Below are 26303 nucleotides of genomic sequence, written 5' to 3' on the forward strand. Positions count from 1 at the left end.
ATTTGCTTTTTTCGCTCTATATGAGATTTCTTGATCTATCTTTCTGATGTTTTATTCTGAATGGATCTCTGAGATTATTACTCTGTGGTATTATAATATCACCCTGTACAAAAGATGTGTTATTCAAAGAAAAACATATATCATTCATCGTTCGCCCTTGACCAAGGCCGAGCGTGAGGTTGCGGGAGTTCATCATGTATATATAAGTGAACGCCCGATGATACGGATCGTTATCGTTATAATTATTTATAGTAATTAGTAATTGAGCAATGTGACGGTAGGTCGTTACTGTGATATGTAAACCCATTGTTATGGTTAATTGTAGACGGAGTTAAAAGTAAATAATATAATGTATTTGAACTAAGAGAGTTTTAATTAATTACGACCTAGAAGGCAGTAACAACACACTATTTATTACATGGCGCTCCTGTAAATTAATTGGGAGAATCTTCTGAAAATGGGCGACAAAAATTGGAAACACCGACGGCGGAAAATGGACCAGGACGAAGATGGACAGGAAACCCAGTAAAAAGACAAAGTGATAAAATGTAAGTAAGAATGTCTATCTTTATTAAAAATGCTTCCCTCGTTTTTATATTATTATTGAACATTGAATATTTATCTTTGCTGATTTTTGAATAATTTATAAAGTATCGTTTTTTTTTAAGAATATCTATGAATTTTGAAACATGAAGTGATTTTTGAATTGAATATTTTTATCGAAGTTTATTATATATGCTATTCTTGAATTTTTATTGAATTTTGAATTGTTATTAAATGTATTTGAAAAATCTCTATCCGATTTCGATTTTTAGTACGGAATAACGAATTTTTTCCAAAAAAAAATTCTATCGAATTTTGAGATATAAACTTATTTTCAATATTTTTATCTAACTTTTGCATATGCTATTTTTGAATTTTTATTGAATTTTTGTCGAATATGTCGTATACTATTATTGAATTTTATTAGCCAGTTGTTTTTGTTATTGATCTTTTAGATACATTTTTATCGATTTTGTGTTAAATTTTGTATGATATGAACCTGAATTAATAATTTTTGTGTGATTAATGATATATAAATGATTTTTTAATGAATAATGATTAGTGATGACATACGTTGATAAACATTGCTATAAGCAAGAGATTTATTTTTAACGAACCGACCTGAAGAGTCGAGATAAAGAATCTGGAGGACTATATAGATAAGAAGAAGAACTAACAATATTATAAGCTAAATATTATGAGGCAACTAGAGACAATAAGAAACCCACTGCTCTTGTCAAATTAGGAAGGTACTAATGATTTATAGAAAGCTTGAACGCTTATTAGAGACCCACTCTGTGTTTTGAAGGGTACCTATTTTATTCATGATTATTCGTGAATAAACAACGGCCTCAAAGCAAGGGATTGAGGTTGTGATATTTTTAGAAGAATTTTAACCGCATAAAATACCTATTTCGTGTTTTGAGTTAACTATACCACCTAGATGGTGCGTACAGATCAGGGCGAAAATTCGGGTTAATATTGGCGGAGAACTAAGACATCCGAGTGAAACCTCTTTTATTAAGGTAAAACGAAGGTATCGGAGCTAGTATATGAAGTGATGATTATGATGTTATATGAAATGATATATGAGATAAATGATATATGAAATATGTATATGAAGATGAATTATGTACACTGTAGAAGTGTTAGTATGTGGAGAAAATTGAAGAATTATATGAGTTGTAGTACCAGACAAGAAGAAGAAGAGGAAACTATGTGGGAAAAATGAAAGAAGAGACATAAAACTTGTCAGAAATGTCAAAATAAACAAGCAGAATTAAGAATATTATCAAATAAGTAGCTAATCATTGAATTATGTCTAAGAATTAAAGTTGTAATTTTTTTTTCTCTAAAGTAACGTAAATTATAAATAACATATTTTTAAATGTATATAATGAATTCAGGTTAAATTTTCGCGGAAAATGGAAGTGTTTGAATTAAGGATAGACAATATCTTACAATAGTGTTAGTAGATAGTAAGCAAAGGGACACAAAAAGTGAAGTTTTTAAAGAGATTAAATCTTTATTATAGGTACAAGAGAAGTTTTTTAGAGACATATATAGAAGAATTAGAAGTTTTTTAGAGACATATTAGAAGTTTTTAGAGATATTACATTTTTATTATAGGTAACATTATTTTAAAGTTAGTAAGGAGTATATAAATAAAGCAAAAGAAGACTGAAATATGAATTATTAATAAAGTAAAGGTTACATTTTTATTAACTGATTCGAGTAATATTAGCTTAGCTTAGGACTTTTAGTTAGATACGTGATTTTTATAATTATTTAGGTAGATTAGAGTATTCCCCTGCTTATATGAGATGCTTATAGGCACTAAAAGACTATTTAAAAGTTAGGATCAATTTCATTCACTGTGGACACTGTTTTGATGAAGTGAATTAGTGAACGGAAAAAAAAAGGACGAAAAGACACGACGTGAAAGTACGTGAACTAGTAATAGGTTATAAAATACCAGTTTTAGTATAGGGAAAATATGAACTTTTGTGTAAAATAGGAAAAAGAATATACATGTTTAGGGAAAAATTGATTGATCTGAAATGTACCATGTTACAGTTAGTTAGGATAGTTAGGAAATTTATTTTGAAAATAGTATTAGGTAATCATAAACACTCTGTGAAAGGGAAAGAGGGATATACACTCAGATATTCTTCTTCTCTTCTTAGGACTTTCTTTTTTTTTAAAACGGCGATGATAGACAATCAATCTTATTTTAAAAATATGTAATTTTAACAAAACGGGGAGGTGTGGTATTATAATATCACCCTGTACAAAAGATGTGTTGTTCAAAGAAAAACATATATCATTCATCGTTCGCCCTTGACCAAGGCCGAGCGTGAGGTTGAGGGAGTTCATCATGTATATATAAGTGAACGCCCGATGATACGGATCGTTATCGTTATAATTATTTATAGTAATTAGTAATTGAGCAATGTGACGGTAGGTCGTTACTGTGATATGTAAACCCATTGTTATGGTTAATTGTAGACGGAGTTAAAAGTAAATAATATAATGTATTTGAACTAAGAGAGTTTTAATTAATTACGACCTAGAAGGCAGTAACAACACACTATTTATTACAACTCCAATGTATTCAAACGTCGAGACTGTTTCTATTATTTCGTTTTTGCACCTAAATATCGTTTGGTTTATTTTTTCCTTTTTCTTTTGGGTTACTACCATGGTCTTCGTTTTCTTTACATTTACCTCCATTTTCAAATTTTCTATTTCTTCCACCCAGATATCGATTAATTTTTGCATTTTCCCTTTATTGTCTGCTATTATTACTAAGTCATCTGCATATAGTTATCCCTCCATTCTCACTGGTACTAAATTCCTATACCCTATTATTGACTGTAATTGCCTTGACCTTCTTTTAGCGCTCTTCATTACTCTATCCATTACTAATATAAACAAAACTGGGCTGAGACTGTCCCCTTGTTTTATTCCTCTCCTTAGGTTTATCATTGGCGATATGTTTCCGTTTATTTGTAGTTTAGCAAGTACGTTTCTATATGTACTTTTTACCACGCTTACTATCTTTTGCGGGATTTGCAGATCTTCCATTACTGACCATATTACTTCTCTATTTATAGAATCAAAAGCAGCTTTAATATCTATAAACCTGATATATAAGTCTTCTCCTATTTCGTTTTTCCTTTCAATTACATTTCTCAGTATGTATATATTATCTTTTGTTTCTCTTTCTTTCCTAAAAGCCCCTTGTTCTTCTTCTAGTTTTCCTTCCAGTTCTTTCCTGAGCTTCCTTTCTATTATCCAGGTGTAGACTTTATATGCCACTGATGATAAGCATATAGCCCTATAGTTATCACATTCCGCTTCATCTTCTTTCTTGTGTATTGGTATCAATAAATTTTCTTCCCAGTCTTCCGGTATCTTTTCTGTTCTCCATGCCTCCCTCATTATTTCCAGTAGCCAAAGCTTGCCTTGTTCTCCCACGTACTTCATCATCTCCGGATGTATGTCATCGGCACCTCCCGCTTTTCCAATCTTTATTCTTGCCAATCCTTCTTCAATATCTTTGATATGAATTTCGTCCACTCGATTGTCTCTATCCACTTCTCTTGCCTGCTGCCCTCTCTCCTCATTTTGTTGGTTACTTGCCTCGAAATTTTCTTTATAGTGCTTATTCCATATGGTTAGTATGTCTTGTATGTTTGTTTTCAATTCATTTCGCTCATTTCTAATTCCTCTTATTTGTTTCCTTTTTGTTCCTTTCATGCTTCTTATTTTATTCCAAAACTGTTTATTGTTATTCCCAAAACCTTCGTTCAATTCTTCACCAAATTCCTTCCAGCTCTTCTTCTTCGCATCTTTTACTAGTTTTTTCACTATATTTCTCTGTCTTCTGTATTCGTCTCTGTCTTGCTCTTCATTTGTGTTTATGTATCGCTTCCACATTTCTTTCTTCTTTTTTACAGCTTGCTTTACCTTTTTCTTTCTTTTTACCATCCAGTTCTTTTATTATTCTTCCCATTCTTTCTTATTCCACATACTTGTTTTGCAGTGTTCCATAACGTGTCTCTCAATATTTTCCATCTCTCTTCCATATTCTATATTTCCTCATTGTTTTCATGCTCTTCCAGTATTTTATCTGTCTCTCTTTGGTATAACTTCCTCATTTCCATATTTGTCATCTTATGTATTGCTATTCTTGTATATTGAGGACTCTCTATTATTTACATTAGTTTCATGTTTATCTCTGCTGTCACTACCGGTACCGAGTTCGGCTTCGTTCTCTGTTTTTATATTATATATGAATTTTTGAAATTACAAATATGAGGCGGATAGAGGCTTTTAAGATATGGGTTTTTCAAAAGATGGTGAAGATCTCTTGGACAGACCACGTTACCTATATTAAAGTGCTGAGCAATATAAAAAACAAAACAAACGAGTTATCTAGAATCTAGGACATATTTTAGAGAGGAGAAAAATACAACTCCCTACAACCTACAATGGAAGGAAAACTGGAAGAAAAAGAGTTGCAGGAACAATAAAATGCTCATGGCTAAATAATGTAAGAGTCTGAGGAGGCCTGGACACTCATTCATTATTAAGAACAGCTCAAAATAGATAACAGTTGGCTGTTATTTTCGGCCACCGTAATGGAGAAGCTACCTTATAGAGGTATTACATAATATTTTATATATTTATAGACTTTTTTTGCTTAGTGGATAGTAGGTATTCATTATCTTAGGAACAAATGTATTGGTGTGAAGATGAAGACTTATGCGTTGAAGTTGTTATAAAATGTTTTTCTATGAATAGTTATTAGTAAATAAAAGGAAATATATTCATTTCAGTGATAATTCCGAACTCTTTACTAATAAAATATCAGAACCAGATTTCAATATCCGTCTACTGTGATATTGATGAGCGAAAGGTCAGGTACCGCGGTGTGCCGCGGTCATCATTGTGAATGCAGCAACTTCTATGAAGGAGAAACAGTAAGAACACTAAGCGTTAGGATAAACGAGTTTGCCTCATACATCAAAAATAGGGATTATGATAAATTACTTACTTACTTTTTTACTTTACTCCTCTTGATTCCATTTGGAACATAGGGCCTCTACAGTCCCCCTCCATTCATCTCTGTTTCTGGCCAGGGCTTTCACTTCTTTCCATGTTAACCCATTGTCTTCTAGCTCTCTGGTAATATTTCTTTTCCAGGATGTCATTGGTCTGCCTTGTTTTCTTTTTCCAGTTGGTTGGTAATCCAGGGCTTGTTTGGTTATATCATCTTCATTTTTCCTTAATGTGTGTCCAATAAACTTCCATTTGCGTCTGTTTATCGTTTTGGCTATCGGCTCTTGATTAGTTTTTCTCCAAAGTTCCTTGTTACTTATCCGATTTGGCCAATATATTTGCAATATTCGTCTAAGGCATCTATTTACAAATGTTTGAACCTTTTGTATAATCTTTTTCTCTATTTTCCAAGTTTCTGCTGCATATAGCAAAATGCTCTTTACATTTGTATTAAATATCCTGATTTTGGTTTTGGTTGTTAATTTATTGGACTCCCATGTTTTCTTCAGCATATAGAACGCATTTTGGGCTTTAGTTATCCTTCCATTAATTTCCTCTTCTATTCCACCGCTAGCGTCAATTATGCTTCCCAGATAGCAAAACTTCTGTACATTTTCTACTTCTTCTCCTTCAATAAATATACCCATTTCTCTTTCCGTATTTATCTTCATAAGTTTGGTTTTTCTTGTGTTAATCTCTAGTCCTATTTTTCTTGCTTCTTTTGTCACCTTTTCTGTTTTTTTCTGCATATGTTGTCTTTTTTCGGACACCAGACATATATCATCTGCAAAGTCTAGATCTTCAAGCTGACCGAAAGCATTCCATCTAATTCCTGTTTTATTTTTAGTTGCCTTCTTCATGACCCAGTCAATTAAGATCAAAAATATGGTTGGAGATAGAATACACCCCTGTCTGACTCCACTGTCTATGTTGATTGGTTCTGTGAGTTTCCCATTGTGCATGATTTGTGCGGTATAGTTTTCATAGAACATTTTGATAATTCTTATATATTTTAATGGAATTCCATATCTCTTTAGTATTTCCCACATTTTTTCTCTGTTAATCCGGTCAAAGGCTTGTCTAAAGTCAATGAAATTTATATAGATTTTGCTCTGCCATTCTATTGTTTGTTCTACAATGTTTCTTAATGTGTTAATATGATCTGTGCATGCTTTATTACTCCTGAAGCCCGCTTGGTTTGGTCTTAACAACTGGTCTATAGTTTCTTTCATTCTTTCTAGTATCATCCTTGTCATGACTTTACTCACTGTAGAAAGTAGTGTTATTGCTCTCCAATTGTTGCAATTCGTTTGATCTCCCTTCTTGGGTATCTTTACAATTATACCTTTTTTCCAATCATCAGGTATTCTCTCCTCCTGCCATATTCTGTTTATTAGTACATACAGGATTTCTTCCGATGTTTCTCTATCTGCTTTCAGTAGTTCTGTGGTAATGTTATCTATTCCAGCTGCTTTCCCTCTTTTCAGCTGTTGTATTGCTTTACTTACTTCTTTTTTTGTGAATTCCGATTCGGTGCAGCTTAGTTCTTCCTTTATTTCTTCATTTTCTATTTCGTGTTCTATTATTCTGTTGGCATATACTTCTCTAAAATGTTCGATCCATCTCTCAACTATTTCCTTTTCATTCTTCAACATTTTCCCGTTCTTGTCTTTTATATGCTCAACATTCATTTTTCCGCGCGAGCTTAGTTTTTTCGTCGTTTTATATAGAGTTCCCATGTCGTTGTTTTTTGCTGCTGTTTCTGCTTCTATTAACAGTTCTTCGTTATATTGTCTTTTGTCGTTTCTCGCACTTTTTTTAACTTCTTTATCTTTCTCTCTATATTCTCTCTTCATTTGTTCCCTATCTCTTAGATCATTTTGTAGCATTTTACATTTAAGTAGTTTCCTTTCGTTTATTTTTTCCCACGTGCTTCTCGATAGCCATGGTTTATTACTTATTTTTTGTATTCCTATCGTTTCTTTTGCTGCTTGTGTATATACATACTTGCATTTATCCCACAGCTCTTCTATCGTGGCATTTTCTGTGTTGTAAGTTTTATTATATAATTCTCTTAACTTGGTCTTATATTCTTCAGTACTTTCATTTCCGTCTTTGAGCCACTGAACGTTATATCTTTCTCGTTGTTCCATTGGCGTTTTCTTGCTTCTGGCTAGTTTGAGTTTGATTTTGGCTCTAATCAACATGTGGTCGGACCCTATGTCTGCCCCTCTCATTGCTCTAACATCTAAGAGTGAGTGCCTCCATGTCTTATCTATGGTTATGTGGTCAATCTGATTGTGTGTTTGTCCATCGGGGGATGTCCATGTTACTTTATGTATGCGTTTGTGTTGAAATATACTTCCACCTATGACTAAACTATTTTGGGTGCAGAAATCTATAAACATGTTACCATTCTCATTAATTTGTCCCAATCCTTCTTTCCCCATTACAGTTTCTCTTCCACTATTATTCGTTCCTATTTTGGCATTCATATCTCCGATTATCATCACAATATCTTTTTTATATTTATTTTGTATTTTATCGTATGCCATCTGCAGCTGTTGGTAAAACTCATCTTTTATGTCCTGTTCTTTTTCATTTGTTGGTGCATATACATTAACAATTGTTAGATTTTTATATCTCGCTTTGAATCTAGCCATTATTATTCTATCTGAGATGGCTTCCCATTCTATTAGGGCATTTGTTGCTTCTTTTGAAATCATGAATGCAACACCACTCTCGTGTCGGTCTTTTTCGCCACATTTTCCCGAGTATATAACCGTTTTGGCGTGTTCAATTCTTGTTTTTCCACATCCCTTCCATCTAATTTCAGATAATCCTAATATACTAATGTTATTTTTATCCATTTCTTTTGCCACTTGATGTGTTTTACTTGTTTCAAACATTGTCCGGACATTCCAACATCCTATGTACGTTGTTTTTCTCAAATCCATTTCCGTGGCCATTTTCGTCGTCGCGTTATCCGTCCTATTTCCGAGGCTTGTAGAGGTTTCTTTAGCAATATTATTTTTTATGTGGTGAGGTCGCTAACCTCACGCACAACCCTCCTCCTTTCTCATCCTGGGCTTGGGACCAGGCAATGGTGGAGTTTATGATAAATTACAGATAAGCAAACATGCGTGGACAATTAACACATAGTACAATGGAGAGGTGCATCAGTAATCATGAAGGAAACATACGTAAAAAAGAAAAAATCAAAAAAGCAGCCTTCACGTACTAAATGAAGAAAAATGTGTTGCAAACCCATCAGCAGAATATTTAAAGAAGAAGTGAACAACAGGTCTATACCAACAATAGCGGATGAGAAAATGTGAGGCGAACATCTTCAATCATCCACAATACATACATAATATAATGTAACACACAATAAACAAACATAATACGAACCATGATCAAGGGTCATGATTAAGTATGTCGAGCTCAATTTTTGATAAGACATAACCTTCGCAACACCTTGGCGGTTACTCTTTCAATATAATTTCTTATAAACTTTTTTGAAAACGATTTCCGGAGTGGAAACCAAAACGTCAAATTTTTTTAGGGAAAAATTTAATTGCCATTAGAATTAACTGTGGCTATTCTCATATAAACACAATATTTAACTTAGACATACCACAAAAAAACAGTTTTAGAACAGCACTAAACTTACTTTTCTGAGAAGTTCACGTTTGTTTGTCTTGCATTAATCTTATTTCGTCTCCTAAATACACACATATTTCCACAACTTCTATGGACGATCTCTGGAGTTATATTAGCTCATTGGGAACGAGATTAGCCATTTTTTGTGTCCCATATTTTATGGTTAAACCGACTCTCTGTATTACTTGCTGTACTTATTGTAACATAACTCTGCAAAGTCGTCTGTTATGAGAACAATATCATCGGCATATCAGAGATAATTAAGTTGCCTGCCATCTCTGTTAATACCATGTAAGTCTGAATTGAATCGTACATACACCATACAATACAAGAACTCCATGACCCATGACTTATGAAAATTTTGGCGACAGAGTATCTCCCTGTCCCAACCCCTCCACCAATTTTTATATTCTCAGTCATGCAATGAAGGTTTGCAATTGGTGTTGGAATTTTTTGATATTATTCCTATTTCATATTTCATATTCATATTACCTATTATTCCGAATAATATTCCCACACCTGTAGTCTATTCCGCAACTTTAAAGATAGCAACTGTATCCACTGTGTCAAATATTTTGTTGAAGTCAACAAAAATAAGAACCAATAGTCTACTATATTCGATAGACTTAGACCTTCCGAATTTTCGGGATTTAAGGAACTTCAGATGGTCATTTGTTCCGATGCCTGATCGAAACACTGCTTAAACTCTAAATCGAAACCCTGATTAAAATAAGTAATATGTATAAGTAAAACATTTTTTATAAAACAAGTATTTTTACCATAAATTCTAAGACCTCGGAGATTGCAAAATTTTGTGAAACAGTAGTTCTCAATAGTTTAATAACCAAAAAATTATTAACTGTATTCTTATTTTTGGCTTTTAATTTCTTACAGTTTGGTATTTTTTTAATAGTCAGTAGAAACATCTTTAAAGAACGAATACGTATACAAAAATGGGTCCCTAGTGGTGGTCGTGTTAAGATCCACTAACACTTAATTTTATCTAGTTTGGAGCACAATTGTGGGTTAGATAATACAATTACCAATGAATTAAGTGTTTCGTAATCCTATTAGGAATCGAACGTTTCGGCAATACCTTCAACGTCGTTTCATGAATTAATAACAAGATTTAGACATATTGACTGTATTTTCTGACCGTAACTACTTTGCTTAACTTCAATATATATTTGAAAAGTAAGTAATTTCCGTGCTGAAGTAATACTATTCTGAAATAATAAATAGATCTAAATAGATTAGATTCTTTATAAAAATGGTAATACAGTGTGATCCACTTTTGAAAATTTCCCGTTATATCTACAGTATACTCCCTCTATAACGAGAATTTAAATGGCGGACTAATTACCTCGTTATAAGCGGATCTCCTTATATCAGACAATAATAATATTGTGCATACGCCCATCACTAAAATGTTTTGATGCCTCTTACGTAGTTTATTAGGTGTCGTAGTCGACCTCAACAATGAAATTTGGCCATCGTAAACTGTAAATTTCCTACCATATTCAATATCGGTCGATAGATAAATAAGAAGGAAGAATTACTGGCGGTGTAATTTATTACAGCACTGGTCTCAATAAGCACACAGACGTTGGGCTTTCCTGTATACAGGCAATTATGGTAAATATTCATGGCCATCACCACACCAAAAACAGGTAAAGAAACATATTCTTCGATTTTTCATTGTTCCTCATTATAACCAAATTTACCTCGTTATAGAGGTGTTATAGTTCAATAGGAATTTAATGGAACATCTAGTGTATCTCGGTATAAGCAAAACTTCGTAATACCCGTATTCGTTATAGAGAGAGTCTACTGTATTTTTACAGAAGATCCAAAAAATTTACAAAATAAGAGCTAATTACTAGCTGTATGCTTCACATTTTAAAGTTGGTTACAAATACAGTGGAACCTCGATACCTCGGATTAATCGGGACCGCGGCCGATCCGGGTTATCGAAAATTCGGGTTAGCCGGAGAATATGGTAAAAATTAATAAAATACGGTATACTTACAGATAAACTCCGTTAGAATTGAAATAACATGAAATATATATAAATATGCACAGTACCTACACATCTAAATTACTAAAAACACGCAAACACAAACGTAAGCAAACGGAAGCGAACAATACAAGACTGTACTACACACAATACAGTCACCACAATCGGAACGATGTTATGTTATTTAAGAACAGTGAAAACTAAAGACCATTGTTTAAAAAAGAATTTTTTTAATAGTCTTTTAGTCTTTTTTAAACAATGCTAAGACAGTTTGAAATAAATATGTAAAGGAATACTACAGACAGGTGCCTGTTGTTTCTGCCGGCGTGTGCCATGAGTCGTTTTTACTATCTATCGTATAGTTCAAATTACACAAATACAAATTATCTCTCAAATATTATATTACATACATGTTTATTGTTGAAATGTTCATCTGATAATGAACTATTTTGATGGGAAATAAGCCACAATTAAATTGAAAAATAATTTTATTAACGTTTCGACGCCCAAATCTGGTGTCGTTGTCAAAATACAAATGTACTGAAAATCAAAAGGTTTATCTGATGAAAATCGCTCCGGGTTAGCCGGACCTCCGGGTTAGCCGGACTTCCGGGTTATCGGGGGCCGACTTATCGGGGTTCCACTGTATACAGAGTCTTCCATAAAATTGAGCCAGTCACCAAGAAACCCTATGGAGCCCAACACGAGAATCTAAAATCTCCAATTTTTCAAACCTTATTAATAATTCTCACCACTGACTTTACCCCACTCCTTTACAAATTTTTGAATATTAGACATTTTTGAACTGCAAATGAAAGACACGCTCGCTGCTTTCTCCTTTTGAAGATAACAGACGTGCGAATAACTCTTTTTGCTTTCTTCTCTTAGTCAATATACGTGCTTTTTTTATCTCTTACAGTGAACAGCTACTCAAAAAGAAACAGTGTAATGAAGAATACCGCTAATCCGTTATAGACAAAAACCGTGAATCCGCTAAAGACAATTAAACCTCGTACGAGAAACAATCGCTTGTGAATACCGCGAATGAAGACCTGCTATGCGATACTTGAAACGTACTAACTTGAATACCGCGAGTGAAATAACAGTGATATGGGTAGGTTTTTTTATAAACTTGATTATGATATTGTCTGTATAACAGTTAATTCTTCTTCTTCTACGGCATTACAGCCCAAATTGAGCCTTGGCTTCCTTTCTTTTTTGCCCCACCCTTGCTTGTCTGTGGCTGCTGTTCTCCTTACACGGACTCCTAAAAGGGCTTGTGCTCGCTGTTTACTGTATCTTCCCAGCGCTTTCTTGGCTTTCCAACCGGTCTCTTTCCCTGCATTCTAGCATTATATGCTCTTTTTGGTAGCCTATCCTCTCCCATTCTTATCACATGTCCGGCCCATTACAATCTTTGTATTCTAATGAAGTCTGACAGGAGTGTTTTCTTATAAAGTTAATAAAGCTCGTTGTTGTATCGACTTCTGAAGATTCCGTTTTCCCTCATAGGTCCTAGTATTCTCCTCAGTACTTTCCTTTCGTATGTGTCGAGTTTGTTTTTGGATGTTTCTTTCAGGACCCATTCTTCACTGCCATAGCATGCTATTGGTCGAATTAAGGTTTTATAGATTCTCATCTTTGTATTTCGGTGGACACATTTAGACCGAAATATATAGGAGTGGGCAAAATAAGCTCTGTTTGCCTGCGTTATTCTCTTTCGTATTTCTCCATCTTCTGATCCGTCGGCATATAGTTCTACTATTCTACTCCCAGGTATGTAAACTTTCCAACCGTTTCAATGTCATCTACATGTATAATGTTTTGTGGGACTATATTAAATTTCTTCTCGTCTGTATCATTATTTCTGTTTTTTCTGTGTTTACAGACCTAGCCTTTTTGTTTGCGTTTTTATCTCTGCGTATGTTTCCTGTGCTCCTATTGATGTTCTACTGATAGTATTAATATCATCGGCATAAGCGGCCAGTTGCACCGTTCGGTTGGTCAGTAGGTTTCCTCGTCCAGTTTGCATTTGCCTAACCGCATACTTACTCCAGTGCCAGGTTAAACAAAGTTGGGGCCAGCCCATCTCCCTGCTTTAGTCCCTGCGAAATTTTGAAAAAGTCTGTCCGGTGGTTTTGTATTCGTACACATGCCTGAGTTTCATCCATTGTAACTTTAATGAGTCTAATTAGCTTGAGTAGTATTGCCAATTTAGGCAATATATTGTAGTTTGTTCCTTTTGACTGAGTCGTATGTCTGTTTGAAGTCTACAAACACGTTGTGGACCTCAATGTCGTTTTGCCATGATTTGATCAAGATCTGTTTGACTGTAAATATTTGATCCAGTGTCGATCTTCCCCGTCGGAAGCCCGTCTGATACTCTCCAATAATATTTTCTGCTGGAGGTTGGAGCCGCTGGTTTATAATATACGTGAGGACTTTATATGCTGTACATAGTAGAGAAATTCCACGGTAGTTTTTGCACTGGAGTTTGCCTCCTTTTTTATAGATCGGGCATACTATACTTTTCTTCCTGTCGTCGGGTATTTTCTCTTCTTGCCATATGTCTTTGATGAGCGCGTGAATGTGACTTGCTAGGTGGTCGCCACCTACCTTATACTAACTTCCGGGGCTTTATCGTTTTTCTGGTCCTTAATAGTTTCGAGAACTTTCACTTCGTAGATCAGACCATCTTTTACTACAAACCAAATTTAGATGCAGGGTTAACAAAAAAAATGAAAGACAACAAGGAACAAACAAACTGGACCTGGAAAAACTGAAGATTCAGGAATGTAAAGAGAAGTTCGAAGAAAAAGTCGCAAATGAATTAAGGAGTCTAGAACTGCACTCCGTAGAGGGCAAATGGAATAATATCAAAACAGCAGTACTGACAGCAGCAGCGTACACCCTGGGAAACAAGGAAAAGTAGAGAAGAGGAGCATGGTTTGATGACGAGTACAGATAAGCAATAGAGGAAAGAAATTAAGCACACAAAAATGTATAGAACAAGAAGAACACGGGAAAGACGAACATCATTTGAAGTCGCAAGACGGAAAGCAAACAAGATATGTAGAAATAAAAAGAGAGCCTATGAAAATGGACTAATGGAAAAAATGGAAGAAAATTTTAAAAACAACGAAAATAGAGGGGCTTACGAATGTCTAAAAAAGATAGAAAGTGGGTATTACTAAAACGCAGCTGCGTATAAAACGCAGCTATTACTAAATAAATATTTTACTAAAAGGGCAAAAGGTGAAATGAAAATTTAAAGCTTTTATTGAGAAATCTTAATCTACAAGGGAACTCTCTAGGGGAACTGCTTCTTCCTTCAGAGGTTCAAAAGAGGAACCTATTGACCAATAAATATTTTATAAGGTCGCTAGATGTTCAGCTGTTATCCTGAGAACACGATTAGGTAGTTAAACTGGACTAAATCTCAAAACCAAAACAAAAACAATCTGTAGGTAAACTGTTCTAACCTGAGATTGTGAAGACTACGGATGGTGTGTGGGAGCGAGCAGACCTAAATGTAGTCGACCTTTTACGTTGATATTCCAACTGCAGACTCTCAAATTAGATTGTTTTTTCTGCAAGGATTTTTGGTAATGTGTTTTTCCTCTCTTATCGAATCTTGAACTCCTGCTTTCACAATCAGTAAAAGCTTGTAATCAGTGTGTTTTTGAGTAATCATGGCGATATTTATACAGTGCTTTCTCATTCCCTTATGTCGTTGACCATTTATTTGATTCATTCACCTTTGGGGCCGATTTCTCATCCCCACGGTAAAATGGGGAGACAAAGATGATAGAATAGATGAGGCCAAAGAACTTTTAAATCAGCTCTACTTCCTTGGTAAAAAGGGTATTAAAAATAAATATTTAAGAATCAAATAGCAAATTTTTTGTATATTATACGAGGTATGTCAAAAAGTTTGAATTTCACTCAAGAGTAAAGTAGCTTTATTTTTCACAATATTGAAAATTGCTATTATGAAAAGTTGTTTGGAATTAAAAACTATATTCTAGTATGCAATTACATCTGTCTAATTGATTTTTTTTTGAAAAATTATGGATAACTAACATTTCAGTTATTTCAATTCTGGTAACACTTATATTATTAATTTTACGAAAAAAAGTGATTCTCAATAAAAAGTTCTGGATGGTGTGAAACCTAAAATACAACCATCTTATATCAAATTTTATCAATTTTATTCGAGGTATGCCAAAAAAGATAAATTTATATCAAAAGTAAAGTACCTTTATAGTTCAGAATATTTCAATTACAGTCGAACCCGCTTATTAGAATCCCTGTTATAGGAATATACCGGTTTATGGAATATAAATTCAAGTTCCCAAAACGTTTCCATTTACTCCTTAATAAATTTATCCGTTTATTGGAATATGTTCTAATTAGATAATACTGCTTATTAACATATTTTGCAGGTCAACGAATATTTTTTTTACAATTTACTAAAAATTTAAATTATGTTTGGTATTATGGTTTGTCGTCAAGGGCCTGTAGTGCTGGATTAGATATTATTAGGGTAATAAATATTTATTACTTTGTTACGAGTACCAATTCGATCTTTAGCTGACAAATGCATGGGTCATAAAGTAATTTTTATTTGTCTACACAAAGACACTGTTGCCTGTTATAAAAATGTTAGAAGCAGTTTATTTAGAATTCACCCAGAGAGTACCTACTCGTTTGCAAGATGTGAATTATGGCTTTGTTAAATTCGAAAAGAAAAGATCTTACTTTAACCCGACGTGAGGTTGAATAATGTAACAATCCATTTCTTGCCGCTAATAAAACTTCAATTCAACCAATGGATTAAGGATGACCACACGGATTAACAACAAAAAAGCTATAATTACCGATAATTTCTCAAGAAAAAATAAGTAATTTTGTTATATATGCATTTTAATAAGAAAATATTTACATATCTACATATTGCATACATGTCATATTAATTACCTACTGTATTCATTCACATACCTACATATTAGCCCAGGAACCGAAGCTTTTCACCTCGCAATTTTTACAGAATGGATCGATTTGCTTGAAAATTTAACAATAAGTAGTGGATAGTCCAAGGATCAAAATCTATATTATGCCGAAAGGCGCTTTTACCATGGATGTGGTTGCCACCCCACCTCGGAGGTGGAAGTTTTTTATTATATTTTGACCGCAAAAGTCGATAAAAACATTAATTTTAAGCAAAAAATGTTCTATTCATTTTTTTTTGATAAAATTAATAGTTTTCGATGTAGTCGCTATCGAAAGTGTTAGTCTTATATCGAAAAAATCAATGTTTTTCGATATTATACTCTTTTACGATTCACTCAATTTTTGCCGTAGAAAAATTTTTTCAAACCAAGTTCTTGGGAATTAAATAACCTACAATTTCATATTTAAACATTTTTTTTGAATCTCTGATGCTAATCTTTCTATTCTGAAGAAAATGGCGTTTTTTCCAAACTACAAAAATTCATTATTCGCTTTTAACTCCAGTTTTTTAAAGACTAATCATTTTAAGTCAATCAAACTTCTGGAATCTATTAATATATATAAATAAAGAAGAATAAATAAGGGCAATTACTAAAACCACCGTCAACTTACATTATTATCCTTCCAATTGGATTTCTCCTTTTTTTTTCAAAAAAGATATTGATTTTTTAACCGTAACTTTTTATTTTTTATTGTAAAAAGTTTGGTAAGAAAGAATTTTGTAGGTTTTTATAAGCCCTATAAGGCTATTAATATTTAATCCTTTTAAAATCCTCAGTCGTACATAGAGCTGACTTTGAAAGGGTTGGTAAAGGTGGTTTTTGCATGTTTTTACAAGTTTTAATTGTCAATAGCTTACTCAATTTGTGCCGTAGAAAAAATTTTTGCAAACCACGTTTTTGGGAATTAGATAAGCTACAATTTTATATTTAAACATTTTTTCCTATCTCTAATGCTAATCTTTCTATTCTGAAGAAAAGGCCATTTTTACCAAAATACAAAAATTCGTTATTCGCTATTAACTCCATTTTAAAATACATAAATTAGTAATAATACATAAATAACCTATTATTAATACATAAATAAAGAAGACCAAAAAATATCAATGAATAATTTTAATCAGGGTGGTGAGTAGGGGGAAGTTTCCCATCACTTTTTCACTGAAAAAAATACGGACTGACATTCTTTTTATTATAAGTTACTTATTTTTGGAGCTAGAGACTATTTTTTTTATTTCTGGAGATAGATCTTTTTAAATACTTTAAATTAGTTTGAATAAGTTATCCTCGAAAAATGCATAGTTTTCCCGTCTTTTGACTTTGAAACTACAATATTTAGCATTTGACGAAGAAGAGCTTACATATAATAAAGTATAGCTCGATTACTATTGGTCTTAAAGAAATTTAAAAAACAGTTTTGTTTATATTTTCAAAAGGTACATTTTAGTTAAGACAAGTTGTTTTGATAAAACGAAAACTTTTTGAGTGATTAGCAGAAAACTGATTCAAAACATTGATTTTTTCTATATAAAATTAACACATTCGATAGCGAATAAATCGAAAACTATTAATTTTATCAAAAAAATGTAAAGAACGTTTTTGGCTTAGAATGAACGTTTTTACCAACTTTTGCGGTCAAAATAAAATAAAAAATGTCCACCCTCGACATAGGGTGGCAACCACCCCCATGGTAAAAGCGCCTTTCGGTATGATATAAATTTTGATCCTTGGACTATTCACTACTTATTCTCAAATTTTCAAGCAAATCGATCCATTCTGTAAAAATTGCGAGGTTTTGTCCTATTTTAAGCTTCATTACTTGGACTATATAATGTAATTTGGTATTTAATACATACATAGATAAGTAGTAGTTATACTACTGTATTATTGACGTAAAAAGACCTAAAACCATTTACATATACTGATTATGTACTGGCATACTGGCATAGTATGTAAAACTACATATTGGCATAGTATGTAAAACTACACATTGGCATAGTATGTAAATAATATTATTACGTATATTCGGTACACTTATTTCGACTAGCCACCAATGATCGGTTATTAGAATATCCCGGTTATAAGAATATTTTTGCCTGGCACAAAGGCTATTCCAATAAGCGGGTGCGACTGTAGAAGGATGTAATTACATACTGAAATATAGTTTTTAATTCTAAATAACTGTTCATAATAACAATTTTCGATATTGTGAAAAATAAACGTATTTTACTCTTGAGCGAAATTCCTCGTATAAAATTAATAAAGTTTTGACATAAGATGGGTTGTATTTTATTTAGACCATGCAAAACTTTTTATTAAGAATCACTTTTTTTTCGTAAAATGAATAATAAACATTTTCTGAATTGAAATAACTGAAAATAATGTTAGTTATCCATAATTTTTCAAAAAAAAATTAGTTAGAAGGATGTAATTGCATTCTACAATATAGTTTTTAATTCCAAACAACTTTTCATAATAACAATTTTCAATATTGTGAAAAATAAAGCTACTTTACTCTTGAGTGAAATTCAAATTTTTGACATACCTCGTATAATATACAAAATATTTGATATTTGTTGGTTAAATCCTAGGTTTTGGACCATGCAGAGCTTTTTATGAAGAATAACTTTTTTTCGTAAAATTAATAATAAAAAAGTTTTCCATATGGATACAACTTACAGGGACATACTGTATATATCTAAAACCCAGATAATGACAAATCTTGTAGTCAGCTAAGAGATCCATAGAGATCCTTGCGTAGGAACAATATCCATAGAACAGGTAAGGGCTTATAAGTACCTAGGTCATGAGATTCTCATAGGAAAAGGTAACAAAACCGTTGAGCTTCTCCGTCATATAAGACTGACTTGGGCAGCCTTCAGCTAACTGAATCATATTTTCAAATCGTCTGACATACCAATATGTCTTAAAAGAAAATGGATCATATACTTTTCTTCTAGTCCATCTTTTCCTAGATATTATATTTTCACCTGTTTGTCAATCCGTAACATGATATGATAATACTGGAATATACCTTTGATTTAGAACAATTTCTAATACAAAGACCTAACTTCTTTATATGAGTAATGTATTTAGCAAGGTCGTTACGATTGTTAAGGGTACAGAAATGGTGAGAAAGAAAAAAATAAACTGAATTATCCCTTTATTGGAAATATTTGTTATCGTGAGCTCGTAGATAAATGAATTAGGGCGGTAAAAGATTAAGTTAAAGAAACTTTTATTTGTCTTGACTTTGAACGGTTCGTCGGTTCGTTGGTATCGACCCATTCTTTTCTGTAAGTACATCACTGTACAGTACCGTAATTCTATAGGGAGATTAGTTAATACAGTTTTTTTTTTTCAAATTGGTTATATAAAAATTTAATGGATATTCTTATACTATAATATGTAGTTTGAAAAACAAGTGAGATTCCGCAGAGGCCCAGAAATTTATTAGCTTCAGACGCTTTCGATTTATAATTTATACTTCGTCGATTGGAGCAGTTTTATCAGGAATGTTTGAACTTACAAGGAAGAGTACACGTAACAGGGGAAAGATCGGAAGAATTTAATTGAAAGAGATGTAGGTATTAAACAAGGAGATTTGTCCTTGTTTAATACATTATCCTTGTTTAGTACAAAACCCCTTTGCTATTCATAATATTAATGAAAAAATTGGTAAGAAATACTAGAGTAAGAAACAACCAACTACAGATAATAATAGGATACGATAGATTATAACCGGTATCAATAGACTCTTTAATGCATGAGGATGACATAGTACTAATATAGCAGATTCCGAGAACAAAATGTAGAAACTATTGATACATGGGTAGAACAAATAAACAACTAAAAACGGAAATAAACGAGGAAAAATGTAAGTTAGTGCTAATCAGCGGCAAAGAAGATAAGGAAGATAAAGAAGATAAGGAAGATAAGGAAGATAAGGAAGATAAGGAAGATAAGGAAGATAAGGAAGATAAGGAAGATAAGGAAGATAAGGAAGATAAGGAAGATAAGGAAGATAAGGAAGATAAGGAAGATAAGGAAGATAAGGAAGATGAGGAAGATAAGGAAGATAAGGGAGATAAGGGAGATAAGGAAGATAAGGAAGATAAGGAAGATAAGGAAGATAAGGAAGATAAGGAAGATAAGGAAGATAAGGAAGATAAGGAAGATAAGGAAGATAAGGAAGATAAGGAAGATAAGGAAGATAAGGAAGATAAGGAAGATAAGGAAGATAAGGAAGATAAGGAAGATAAGGAAGATAAGGAAGATAAGGAAGATAAGGAAGATAAGGAAGATAAGGAAGATGAGGAAGATAATTAAGATAAGGAAGATAAGGAAGATAAGAAAGATGAGGAAGATAAGGAAGATAATTAAGATAAGGAAGATAAGGAAGATAAGGAAGATAAGAAAGATAAGAAAGATAAGAAAGATAAGGAAGATAAGGAAGATAAGGAAGATAAGGAAGATAAGGAAGATAAGGAAGATAAGGAAGATAAGGAAGATAAGGAAGATAAGGAAGATAAGGAAGATAAGGAAGATAAGGAAGATAAGGAAGATAAGGAAGATAAGTAAGATAAGGAAGATAAGGAAGATAAGGAAGATAAGGAAGATAAGGAAGATAAGGAAGATAAGGAAGATAAGGAAGATAAGGGAGATAAGGAAGATAAGGAAGATAAGGAAGATAAGGAAGATAAGGAAGATAAGGAAGATAAGGAAGATAAGTATGATAATGAAATAAAGATAAAATGTAAAAACTCAGAATTGGAAATACTTAGTTACAACTAAGGCTCTATCTGGTAGTCCCCAGTCTATTTTTTCGTCGTTACAAATTATACTTTTCAGGTATTTGTACTTAGTCCTTTCCAGGTATTTGTACCTGTATTTTCGTTGTTACTAATTATTTTTTCCAGGTACAAATACCTCGAAAGTATAATTAGTAACGACGAAAAAATAGACTGGGGACTAACAAATAGAGCTTTATGTAATAAAAACTGACTGATTGGAACGCTCAACGGAAAAAAAATATAATGCCCTGGGCTATACAGATGATTTCGTCATCCTGGCACAGGACAAGTTCAATACAACGGTCAGAGATAATATGCAACAGGCCCTGAACGTAATATCAAAATGAACAAGTGAGGTAGGATTGTCGGTAAGCCCCCACAATTTTAAAATAGTAGCCTTCGCCAGAGGGAGAAAATTAGGGGAGATAGGACCTGTGAAACTCAAGGGAATTTTTCTTAAGGTATAGAGGGGGTAAAATACCTCGAAGTCATAATGGACTCGCGGCTTACCTGGAATCAACACCTAAAACGAATAACCAAAAGAGCAGCGGCCACTTTAATGGTGGCCAGAGGCACACATGACAGAACATGAGGACTTAAACTGGACATGATGTATTTGATATACAACATGATTGTAAAGCCCATAATAACCTATGCAGCATTGGTCTGGTGGCCAAAGGTGCAGCAAATAAATGCTATAGAGAAGTTAGGCAAGATACAAAGGCTTGCCTGTCTCATCATAACAGGTGCAATGAGAGGCACACAAACTGCAGAAATTAAAGCATTACTAGACCTTCCTTCCTTACATATCATAGTGAAGGGTGAGGCAAGGATAGGGTTACGTAGACTGCAGGGAAATCAAAGTAAAATTTCAGTGGGCAAAGAACACTACAGCATCAAGGAATATGCGGGGATCCGATATGGGAGGTGACAACAGATCATTCAGTCCAAAATATATACATTAGCACTTCGAGCCAAGCAGGCTCATGGCTTGGTTTACAATCTTCCTCTATTCTTGCTTGTTCTTCGCTTTTTCTTTCCAATTGGTTGCATTGAGATACCTCAGGTCATCATTAACTTCATGGCTCCATCTGGTCCTAGGTCTTCCTTTTCTCTTTTTACCACCTATTGTAGCGCTTAATATGATTTTGGGCATTCTAACTTGGGCCATTCTTTGGACATGTCCTAACCATCTAAGTCTTTGTGATCTTACAGCTGCAATTATATTAGGCTCCTTATGCAATTTTTCTAACTCCTTGTTTGTTCTTCGTGTCCACTGATTGTTGATTATTTTTCCCCCAAATATCCTTCTAAGTATTTTTCTTTCCCATACTTGTAACATTGATTGCTCGGTTTTTGTCATAGTCCAGGTTCCTGAGGCATATGTAACTATTGGTTGTATCACAGTTTTATACGTTCTTAATTTAGCTGCTTTGGATATATTTTTGCTTCTGAGTATTTTATTGAGTGCATACATGCAGCGATTCCCTGACATTAGTCTTTTGTGTATTTCATCCCGGATATTTGGTTTACTAGAAAATAAGGTCCCTAAATATTCAAATCTCTCTACCTTTTCAAATTTATACATTGTTCCTTCATTCGTTATCATTAAATATCGCCCTTGTTCAAATTTTTGTCGGTCCATTCCATGTACTTAGTTTTTGTTTCATTTATATAAAGTCCTTTTTCTCGAGCTGCCTTTTCTAGTCGTTTTACTACCTCTTTTAATTGTTCCTTGCTTCTGGATAGAATTACTACATCATCCGCGAATGACAAACATTGATGTTTTTTATGATATATATGTCCTGATCTGTTAATAGTAGCCTCTTTTATTATCATTTCCAATACTACATTAAATAGCAGTGATGACAACAGATCCCCTTGTCGTACTCCTTCTTTCACTTCGAAATTTTCTGTTAGTTTGTTATTTACTTTTACTTTATTTTCTGTTTTCGTAAGTGTAAGCTTTATCATTCTTATTATTTTTGGTGAAACTTCTAGATTTTTTAACGCTTTATATATTTCTTTTCTTTTTATTCTATCAAAAGCTTGCTTAAAATCTAAGAAGAGTGCCATTGTTGGTTTATTATATTCGAAGCTCTCAGCTTGTATTTCTCTTAAAGTAAAGATGTTGTCTATAGTACTTCTCCCTTTTCTAAAGCCACACTGGTATTCACCTATGCTATTGTTAAGACTTCTTGCTAGCTTGTTTTTGATATCTTATATATTACATTTAATAGTGCCACGCCCTACACTTAATACTGCTAATATCTTATATATTACATTTAATAGTGCCACGCCCCTATAATTTTGACATTCTGCTTTGTCCTCCTTTTTATAAAGAGGACATATCACTGCCTGCTTCCACTCCATTGGTAGTTCTTCCTTTTCCCATATGTTTTTTAGTAATTTGTGTATTTTGTCTGTCAGCTGCGCTCCTCCATATTTTAACATTTCCGCTGTTATAGAATCACTTCCAGGACATTTGTAGTTTTTTAGATTCTTAATAATAATTTCAACTTCATTTAGGGATGGTGCTAGATCTTCCGTACTGTCTCTTTGCATATTCATTATTTCGTCTGTGTATCCTTCATTATCGAGATTTATGTGTTCTTCATTTCCATCATCTGTGTCTTCTTCATTGTGATTATTTATGTACTCCCCGTTTAACAATTCATCAAAATATTGTTTCCATCGATTTAATATTTCTTGGTCATCAAATATCATTTTTCCTTCTTTATCTTTGTAATACATGGGCTGTGGTTTATATTCTCTTTTTTGATTTTTAATGCCTTGATATAAATTTCTAATAAGATTATTTTTGTAATTCTCTTCAATGTCTTTTAACTTATCTTCGTAAAATTTTCTCTTTTTATTTCGTAAAATTGCGCTGGTTTTTCTTCTTTGGTCTATGTGAAGTGTTTCCGCTGTTTTTGAATTCAGTCTTAGACTTTCTAATCGTAGCTTGTTCCGTTTCTCTATTTCTAATTTGCATTAATCGTCGAACCATGCCTTTTGTTGTTTCTTGATTGGCTTGTCAGTATCATCTGCTACGTCTTTTAAAGTATTTTTAATTAAGTCCCATGTTTGTTCTACATTGTCATTTTCTGTAATAAGTTCCAGTTTCTTGTTAAGTGCCAACTGGTATACCTTTTTTTCTTCTTCTATTTGTAACCTGACTAGCTTATTCATCATGCATTTTTCTCTGTTTCTGTCTGAAAAAGTGGTCTGAATCTATATCTGGCCCTCTATATGAACGTATATGCATTATGCTTTTTTCTACATCCTTCTCTATTAAAACATGGTCTATTTGGTTTACCGTTTGACCGTCCGGCGATCTCCAAGTGCCCTTGTGTATTTCCTTTCTCTGGAAGTAGGTACTTTTTATTAAAAGGTTTTTTTCTCTTGCAAAGTCGATGAGCATGTGTCCATTTTGATTCGTTGCTGGATGTATTTTCCTATAGTAGGCATAAATATGTCCTCTCTACCTATTTTGGCATTGGTATCTCCAAGGACTATTTTGAGATCATATTTGGGGATGCTTTCATATACTTGGTCCAGTAGGTTATAAAACTCTTCCTTTATCTCTATTTCTTTTTCTTCCGAAGGTGCATGCATATTTACAAATGAAATTTTTTGGAATTTTCTCTTTCCTCTAAGAACACTAAATCTATCGGATATCGCTCTGAATTCTACAATTGATTCTATTTTGCCCTCCACTATTAAAGAATAAGTAATCTTCTATTTCCTGACTGTATTGCCCTAATTGCTTTGTTTCTTGTAATGCGACGATCTGAAAACTATATCTTTTAAGTTCAATTGCCATTTGTTTTAATTTTCCTTCTTTGTGACTTCTTCTTATATTCCATGTCGCCATACGTATTACTTCATTTGATTTTATTGTTTTCTTTTTTGTTTCGTCTTTTCCCTCTTGTCTCCTTTTTCTTTGCCGTGTCGTCTTTATAGTATTGTTCTGTCCGTTATTGCTTATTAGTTTTTTGAGCGGTTATAATTTACTTTTTCCAACTTTTCTCTTTCTCTGTTCCATTTCCATACTTCATTATCCAAAATTAACTTTTGATATACCACCTTAACAATTTTCCCTTTAGTCTTCTCTTCTTTAGCAGTTGCTCTAATTTTGGATTGTATTTCTCTTTCACGTTTTGTTACATCATCATTTATGTATATGCGGTTCGGCAGTTTCTTGAGTTTATGTATGTTTTTCATTATTTTCATCTTTTCATATTTGCTATCCAGTTCGACTAAGTATATTTTATCTCCCAATTTCCTTGCTTCATTTATTTGTACTTCTATACCCATTTCCTTGTCGATAAAATTTTTTACTGATTCTCTTAATATCTTTGGATTATTTGTAGTTATCGGGATACCTTGTATAACTATATTTTTCCTTCTTTTGTCGCTTTCAAGGTATTGAATTCTCTCGTTGCAACTCATTATTTCTTTCTGCAAATTATTAATTTCTTTTAACATTTTTTCATTATTATTCTTCATTGCTGATATTTCGTTTTTATTTTCAATCTGTTCTTTTTTGAGTTCTTTTAGTTCTTCGGAAATCTCCTTCATTTTCTTATCTTGTTCTTTTTGTTGTTTTCTTATTTCTTCTGTGTCCTCTTTAAGATTTTTTAGCATAGACATAATTTGCGTTAGCATTTCTTTGTTGTAACCGTCATCTTTCTTTGGAGATCTGGTGGTTTTTTTAGATTGTTGAAAAACATCCAAAACATCTGTAGCTTTTCTTTTTCCTGATTCATCTGCTGTAGTTGAATCATCGGAATCATACATTTTTATTACACCGCGATAGAAACTGGTATCCAGGTCGACCCTTTAAAAAATTGCCGTTTCTCTCAGTGTAGCAATTTATGTGTATTTTTAGTAATTAAAAAATTTATTATTCTATTTTTAATAATTAATTATATCAATTCTTATTGTAGTTATTTTGTAACTTTTAAAATTATTCGTTCCCACCTCTACAGGTCTACCAATATTTACAAATTTTAAGTTTTTGTTAACTTTCGTTCTTTTAATTATTGATAATTAATTTCAACATTAATGGAGGTTATCATAATATAAAGCTAAATTCAATTTAAAACGGATGCTACTGAAATACTGGTTGCCTAATCTTTAGGAAGTACTCTCACAATTTGTACTTACTAGTTCCCACGCCACTGGGTTCGGTGTGAATTACTG

General features: G+C 33.0%; 1 protein-coding gene across 1 annotated transcript in view; it reads right to left on the reverse strand.

Moving 5' to 3' along the window:
* LOC126888560 (uncharacterized) overlaps nucleotides 1-25898 on the reverse strand; it is a 32924-nt gene extending 7026 nt beyond the window's left edge. Inside the window, exon 1 of the mRNA XM_050656908.1 lies at nucleotides 25266-25898. Within this exon, the coding sequence (XP_050512865.1) occupies nucleotides 25266-25898 (633 nt within the window). The remainder of the gene's footprint in view (nucleotides 1-25265) is intronic.
* Between the last annotated feature and the right edge of the window lie 405 nt (nucleotides 25899-26303).

Source organism: Diabrotica virgifera, chromosome 7, assembly GCF_917563875.1.
Source record: "Diabrotica virgifera virgifera chromosome 7, PGI_DIABVI_V3a".
In the NCBI taxonomy this organism is placed as follows: domain Eukaryota; kingdom Metazoa; phylum Arthropoda; class Insecta; order Coleoptera; family Chrysomelidae; genus Diabrotica; species Diabrotica virgifera.